The sequence below is a fragment of the Cervus canadensis genome, chromosome 19 (genome assembly GCF_019320065.1).
Source record: "Cervus canadensis isolate Bull #8, Minnesota chromosome 19, ASM1932006v1, whole genome shotgun sequence".
Lineage (NCBI taxonomy): Eukaryota > Metazoa > Chordata > Mammalia > Artiodactyla > Cervidae > Cervus > Cervus canadensis.
In genome coordinates, this window is record NC_057404.1 from 5,607,084 (window position 1) to 5,615,152 (window position 8,069).

Below are 8,069 nucleotides of genomic sequence, written 5' to 3' on the forward strand. Positions count from 1 at the left end.
GCCCAGCCCCGAACGCCTTTCATCTTCGGAGCAGAAGCAGGGCCCCCGGGCCACAAAAGACCCGCAGAGGGGACGGTGGGCCAGGGGTGGTGGGGGCGGGGTGAAGAGCGGGCCGGTGACACTGAACAGAATAAACCTACAAGGCCTACAAAGGGGAAGATGAAGTCAGCGCGCCTGTTCATCGGACCGCGCGGGGCTGGCGCAGAAAGGTCTCCGGGTGTACAGAGGGGGCGCGCCGCTTCCCTACCCGGCGAGGCGGGCGCCAGGGGGCGCCCGGAGAGAGGCCGGGGCTGGGCCCCGCACCTGGGAGAGGGCTGGCGCGGTGGGTCGGAGGAGGCGGGGAGTCGAGGCCGGTGGGAGCCCGGAGCCCGGGGCGGGGAGTGACCGGACCCGGCGCGGGCCGTGGGGCCGTGGGGCTGCGGGGAGCGCGAGCCCGCGCCCTGCCTGGCAGCGGCTGGGCCTGGCCCTTCGCGGCTCCCTCGCGCGCCCCCCGCGGCCTCGCGCTTCCCTCGCCCTCGCTCCTCGGCAGGGTCCTCCCCTCCCGCTCCTCGGCTTCCTGCCGGGTCGCCCTCCGACTCCTCGTCAACACCCAGCTCTTCCGAGCTGCACACCGCTCTTCCCACGCCAACATCCCCGGCGCCCAGGATCTGCCTCCAGGCACCGACTAGATCCCAGAGTTCTACGTCTTCGCGGAAAAGTCATTCGCCAAAGCTGCCGAAACAACCCCGCTCCTCCCAGCTCCCCGCACACTCCCAGGTTCGCGGTTTGCCTCGGCCCCCAATGGGGCCTGGGGCTGTCTGCAAATTAGGACCCAGGAATTGCCGGGCTTGCGGGCCAGGCGTAGGGCCGGGCCCGGGCGCGGAGCGGTGGCGTGGGGCTCGGCTGGAGCTCCCTGCTCCGAGCGCGCGCGCACTAGACCCCGCGGAGACACAACCCTGGGTGCACCCAGGCGCGGGTGCTAAGACGGGTGTGAGCCTGGTTATTGCCAAACGTGGGCTTTGGAGCCAAAACGTATCTGCTCACGGACGCTTCATGTCACTCTCTTATCCACACAAGTGCTTAAAACCCCACACAAGCGGGCTAGCTGGGTGCCAGGCGGGTCTGCGCTCCCCGCATCCGCATCCCCGGAGCGTGGGCCCGGGGGCGGCGGTGTGGCTTTGGGAGCGCCAGGAAGCGCCCCTGAGAAGTCCAAGGGACTCGAGAGAAACTTGGACAACTGCAGCCTTGTGTTTGATAACCTATCCCCCACCTCGGAGAGGGGGGCAGTAAGTCAGGGTGGGGAAGGTCTGTGTGTAGGGTCCATAGGAGGGTGGGCACAGCCACCTCCCGGTCCAAATGTAGATTCATATTCATGAGAGAGGGATAAATAAAGACAAATCCCCACTGTAATAACACTTGGATTCGCATCCGTCTTTGCTGGCCTTTAGGTTTAGGAGACTGGAGACAGATGTTTGCATCTCTTTTCTCCTCTTGTCTGGTGACCATAAAGGAAAACCATTTAGAGCATTGCAATTTGTTTCCCGCCGCAGTAAAACCTTGTACACATTTATTTTCATTTCACCTCCGTGCACAAAAAAGTGCACAGTGGTCACCAAGGACCCTTCTTTATCAAATACGCATTGTACAACATACAACTGCAATAAAACTATCAGCCCTCCCCATAAAACTATCACCAGGCTACTCGGCGGGTCCGCTGCCTGCACTCTCGAGAGACTTTAGTGATTCCTCACGTCCAGAGGATGCGCCATCACCTGAAACCAGCCGGAAACTCACCCAGCGGAGAAGCACGAGGCTGGGGGACCGCTGTCCCTGTTTAATCCATTACGGCGTCCGCTGCAGTTTACTGCGCAATAAAACACAGTGGCAGTGGAGAGCGGGCGCCCATCCACTCCCCGGCACTAGCATCGAATTAAACCACTTAGTTTGGCAAACACTGAACGCCTAAATGCCCCTATAAAGACTTTATGAGTTTGTTACTTTAATTACTGACTTGTTACAGAGCACATAAAGGGGGTAATGAATGCAATAAAACTAATTATCTACACATTTAATTCATATAAAATATCCAGGGTTTGTTTACACCACATGGCGATTCAACTAAGCATTCCTCCTCTTGTCCACCGAGAGGAAGGATTTAATGAAATAGTTTCCCTTATTCTGCTAGAGCCTAACGAACCAAATGAAAATTACCCTCCACTTAAATCATGGGGCCACCGAAGTCCACAAATCATGGCTCATTTCTTTGTCTGTGCCTCGCTGCCAGCACCCAAGAGCCTGGGGAGCTGGACAAGAAAAGTCCCCGACCTGGAGCCTGGGCATTTAAAGAGCAAGGATTTCGTTCACTGCAATCGGCAAACCTAAAGACCAAGCAGAGAGCAATCATTTTTTGGAAGCTTCCGGTCTCTAGGGAATTATGGGCACCTGAAAAAGTGGAGGTGGGGGAAAAAAAAGAGTCAGAGGGAGAAGACCCAAGAGGGATGGAAGAGGAGGCACATTTGGGGACACTTCATGCCCGCTTGCCAGTTACACAGCGTAATGAAAACCAACAATGACACAGACCAACAAAATGCAAACCTCACGATACTGCAGAAAAACCCAGAAGTGAGCGCAAGGAAGCCATCAGTTGAGAATCCAGATGTATTACATTCAAGAGCTCTACTCAGATGTTCTTTTGTTTTTTAAATGGCTGTGTAAGCAGAGACTCTAGAAAAGCACATTAAGCCGCGACAAGAAATGCAATTTATGATGCTTTTTTTTTAACCCCCTCTACCAGGTGTATTTTAAAGAAATCCGCTTAGCGTTCACAGAAACCCCCTTGGCCCACTTACTCTATGTTACAGGGCGCCTGAGTCTTGCCAATGTCCCAGTCCTTTATAACATTTCATGCACTTCAGGGGGTAGACTTGTTGTTAAATTGAGCGTGTAACGCTCTTACAAAACAGGTTTTCTATGACATCAAGGTTTCTTCTCCCTAACTGAGAAAGAGACAGAGAGAGGGAGAAGGGAGAAGGCGGAAAACACACACACTATCTCAATTTATGCCTAAGGTATATGATCAGTTAAAAAGGCTTAAAAGCTCGGGGAAATTGGATCAGGGAGAATCGTCACCCAACTTTCATTATTTCCAAGTAGTGTGATTGAATTAAAGGGCAGGGAGCTGGTTAGAAGGGAGGATCAGGGGCTCAGTGCGTAATGGTGTGGTATTAAATTCTAATTAGAGATGCAGGAATCAATGATAGGGAGGTTGGACAGCTCAGTTCCCCAGTGCCAGCCCAATAGACGGATGAGTTATTGTCATGTAAAAAGCGCCAGCAATAAGACCAACCGCTTTGCTATTGTCCAAGTGGAAAGAGCCAAGTTTATTATGAGGACTATATGCTCTAGAGACCTCAGACAAGGCATCTCATAGGAGGCTTTTTCATAAAACTAGGCTCTGCTGGTAGTAAGGAGGCCAGTTTGGAGGCAGGCGTTGAGCTGTGCACATCTCCCCACTCCAGCCACCTTCTCCATACCCATCTTTTATTTCATTTTTCCACTTGGCTGAGCCATCCAGAGCCTTTTCAATGTATAAAATGGAATATTCTTACCTCAATTCCTCTGCCTACGAGTCTTGTATGGCCGGGATGGACACCTCGAGCCTGGCTTCAGCCTATGCTGACTTCAGTTCCTGCAGCCAGGCCAGTGGCTTCCAGTATAACCCGATAAGGACCACTTTTGGGGCCACGTCCGGCTGCCCGTCCCTCACGCCGGGATCCTGCAGCCTGGGCACCCTCAGGGACCACCAGAGCAGCCCGTACGCCGCAGGTAAGGACCGCCAGCTTTCTCCGCGGAGGAAGCCGCCTTTCCGCTTGTATATAGGAAGCCTTGATTGCATTTGAAAATGGAAATGTGTTTAGTATTTACCAAACGAAATTTGCTTACACAAATGAAAGAATTTATCACGTTAGAAGCGATTGCAGGGAGGGGTAATTCACTTACAGGGTTACACTATCCTAGTCACACCCGAACCGCCAACAAAATTATCTTAAGCTGCCAAAATGATAGGCATAATTTATTTACTTTGCGATGAGACGTAAAGCTTAGAAAATAATTAAATAACAAAGAGTAAAGCTCATTACTGGCAGTGTCTCTCTCTCTTTTTTAAAGAAACGACAGCGGCTCACACCTCTTTGCTGGTCATTTTTCTGATGATTTCTTTAATTCATTATTATTATTATTATTCTTTTGCAGCGCTTTCCCCCAACTTTGGGGCCGGGTCAACTTTTGAGAATTAAAAAGTTTCCACAGTGGGAGTGTTTGGTAACTTCATTCCTGGCTTCCTGGTATTCCTTTGGATGTTTTCGGAACTTTTTGCTCTCTACCTTTTCCTCTTCACAGTATTTCCCCGTCCCCGGTCCTCAGCCGTCTCCAACGCTCGGCAAGCCACCCAAAGGCCGCTTGTGCGCGGAGGGACCCCAGCTAATCCCGGCGTGTGTGCCCCTGTTTCGGTGTATAACTAATGTGTTCGGGTTATCTCGCCAGCTCCTCTCGGCCACGCTCCCGCGCCGGTGTCGGCGGCGGCTCCAGCGCCACCTGCCCTTGGAGCCCCCACATTCCGGCTCGCGGGTCGGCGCACTCCAGATCCTTCTGCTCACGCCCTGTCCCCTCTGGTGTCCCACAGTTCCCTACAAACTCTTCACGGACCACGGCGGCCTCAACGAGAAGCGCAAGCAGCGCCGCATCCGCACCACGTTCACCAGCGCGCAGCTCAAAGAGCTGGAGAGGGTCTTCGCGGAGACGCACTACCCCGACATCTACACCCGCGAGGAGCTGGCGCTGAAGATCGACCTCACCGAGGCGCGAGTGCAGGTATGCGCCCCGGGCCCGCCCGGCTCTGCGGCACCGCGCCGGGCAGGGGCGCAGTGCGGGGTGCGGGCGATCCTGCTGAAGGCTTGCGTCCCCGGGCCTCCCCCGAGAGGCCGCGTTCGGAGGGGCTGTGTGCGCGAGGAAGGGCCAGGGAGCGCGTTCTTGGCTCTAAATTCATGGCCTCAAAGTGTTTCCCACCCCAACTAGGGCTGTACTGCATTCAGGAGCGATGGGAGAGGCATTTCGGGGGCTAGGAAGTGCCCTGGGGGAGGAATGCAGACTTTGCTCCGTATTATAAGTATTCCGCCCCCCGCCCCCCAAACACCTCCTAACTCCAGAGCTTTTAATGGAGAGCTACTGGCGTATAGGTATAGGTGCATTTTCCCGTGAACTGTGACTTGCAGCAGATCCGCACAGGGGCTGGGATTCTATGGAGGTCAAGATCGGCGCCTTACTCTAACCTTTCAGAGACACAGGTGCACCCGAGCGCTGGCCGTGGCGCCTCTCCTGGTAAACCAGCCCCCAACGTTAGCACCTCCAGGCTCAAAGGCCAGGATGGGCAGCAGGCGCCAAACCCAGAGACCCCCTCACCTGTCTACCAGTCAGAGTTTAACTTGAGACCTGAGGCCTAGAGGTGATGGCGAATTTGGGATGGCTCAGAAAGTAGACTCAGCAAGGGTACTTTGCCAAAATAAGGTGCCGTCAAAATAAGGACTTCTATTTTAGGGCCTTTCGGGGACGTGCAGCCTCTTTTCCCCTCCTACAAGCTACTATTTCCAGGACGTGCCCAGGTGGTCCTAAGAAAGTTTCTCAAAAGATGCACCAGTGGAGGGACAGCTTCAGTGGGCTGGATGCGCGCGAGAGTACCCACGGCGCGTGCAGTTTAAAACAATCTGGAAGGGAACGCGGGCCGCCCTAACTGCTTTTCTTTTCTTCTTTTTCTCCCTGTTTCGCCGTCTTTTCTTCTCGGGCTAGGTGTGGTTCCAGAACCGCCGCGCCAAGTTCCGCAAGCAAGAGCGCGCGGCAGCGGCCGCAGCGGCGGCGGCCAAGAACGGCTCTTCGGGAAAGAAGTCTGACTCCTCCCGGGACGACGAGAGCAAAGAGGCCAAGAGCACCGATCCGGACAGCACTGGGGGCCCGGGCCCCAACCCCAACCCCACTCCCAGCTGCGGGGCGAGTGGCGGCGGCGGCGGCGGCGGGCCCAGCCCCGCCGGAGCCCCGGGGGCGGCGGGACCGGGGGGTCCCGGAGGCGAGCCGGGCAAGAGCGGTGCGGCGGCGGCGGCGGCGGCAGCGGCGGCGGCGGCAGCGGCGGCGGCGGCGGCAGCGGCCGGAGGCCTGGCTGCGGCCGGGGGCCCTGGACAAGGCTGGGCTCCGGGCCCCGGCCCCATCACCTCCATCCCGGATTCGCTCGGGGGTCCTTTCGCCAGCGTCCTATCTTCGCTCCAAAGACCCAACGGTGCCAAAGCCGCCTTAGTGAAGAGCAGTATGTTCTGATCTGGGATCTGCAGCGGCGGCGGCGGCGGGCGAGCCGGGTGCCCGCGGGCGAGTGGGTGAGCTGGGTAGGCCCAAGGCTATTGTCGCTGCTGCCGTGGCTTTTCCCTTGAGAGCCTAAAGTAATCGCGATAAGATTAAAGAGAAAACGGCGTCGCCCCCATTTCAAGCCCAGTCCTACTCCCTTCCTTCACCCCCAAACAAAACGAAACACCTCCCTGGCTTCGCACCAGCCTCGGGGCCGCGCGCACGGGCCAGGCGGCCCCGCTTGCTGCCCGGGCGGTGTGAGCGACGCGGCCTGGACTCGGGGAGGGGGGTGGAATCTCAGGGGGCTCTGTCTGCGTGTCGGTGTGTGTCTGTCTCGGGGAGTGTGCGTCTGTGGCCCGAGCAGGACAGGGAGAAAGACGGCTGGGAGGCCACAACCAACTCAGTGACTTGCTTAGGGAAAGAGAAAAGCGAACAGAATTCCCCCAAATTAAAAAGAGAACGAAATAGGGAGGCAGTGACAGTTAAAACAAAAACAAAAACCCGAAAGGCTTTAAAATCCAAGGGAAGGAAAAAATACAAGGGGGAAGAGGGAGGCGGCAGCGGGCCCCATCTGAGGGCTCTGTCTCCTGAATTCCTAAATTCATCCGCACCCTCTGAACGCCACCCTTGAGGCTCCTCTTCAGGGAGAGGAGGAAGGCCTTCCAGTCGACCCGTTTCCCCTCTTGTCCTTGGGTTCGGGCCACCGCGGTGACGCCTCCTGCAGACTGTCCCCGCGGCCAAGGTGGCTGCCTCGCGCCCGCTTGCCTGCCCCAACCTCGTCAAACACCATCCCGCCAACTGCGCATCCGAACCCCTCACCGTTCCAGCTCTCCTCCTGAGTCTCTGCAGCCACGCGGCCCTGAAAGATGCCCTGTCCATGAAATGCCTTTTCACCCGCGAACTCTGCAAACTTCGTCACGTATCTCTCAACTCTTCCCTTTTTTTCTCTCCTGACACCCCCGCCGGCATTTTCTTCCACCAGCTTTTACCGAACTTTTTGGCACTGCTTTGGATGGGAGTCAATTGCAGTTCACGCAGCTGGCTGCAGAGAAATCTACCCAGCAAGGAAAAGAGGCGCACACAAGTTTGCAGAAGTGTCTCTGCATTTCTGTTTGATCCGAAATGGACTCACATCCTGTATGGTGGATGGACTGTATATTGATGATTCCATTCTTCTTGCAGTTTAGACATCTCTGTTGGGATTTTTTGTTTATTTGGTTTTTTTTTTTTATTTTAAAAGGCACAAACTATATAGATATTAGTTGAATGTTGAGGCTTTAACTTTTTTGGTGTCTTTCTACAACTGTGTTCTGTGACTCAATTGTATCGTGTTAATATCAGTACAGCCCGTCTCCTACGTGACCGTATAATGTTTTTCTCTTCTTGTAGTCTCTATGGTGTGTCTTTATCTAATAATAAGGTTCTCACGGGTTCAATTCCTTTGTGTTTAGAGAGACCACGGTTCAGCCAATGGTATATATTTTTGTTATCAGGTGCATGTCTGTCTGATTTCTTTTTTCTTCTTGTTGGACTATGTTTGTGAACATAAGCGTCATAAGTTATGTTTCAGATTTTCAAATTTATTTATATGTGTTATAATGAATGCTTCTATTTAAAAGGGAAATATTTCTACATGTGCATATAGTTTTCCAAGAGTGTACCATTAACTTGATTGTTGATAATAAAAACAAAAAGCAAGTCTAGCA

The 8,069-nt window shown here is 54.6% G+C and overlaps 1 protein-coding gene across 1 annotated transcript; it reads left to right on the forward strand.

Moving 5' to 3' along the window:
• The first annotated feature begins 3,203 nt into the window (after positions 1-3,203).
• On the forward strand, positions 3,204-6,779 carry PHOX2B (paired like homeobox 2B). Its single transcript, XM_043438579.1, has 3 exons — positions 3,204-3,804; positions 4,661-4,848; positions 5,821-6,779. Exons 1-3 carry the CDS (start codon positions 3,564-3,566, stop codon positions 6,337-6,339), a joined length of 948 nt encoding a protein of 315 aa, XP_043294514.1. The 5' UTR covers positions 3,204-3,563; the 3' UTR covers positions 6,340-6,779.
• Positions 6,780-8,069: the final 1,290 nt, after the last annotated feature.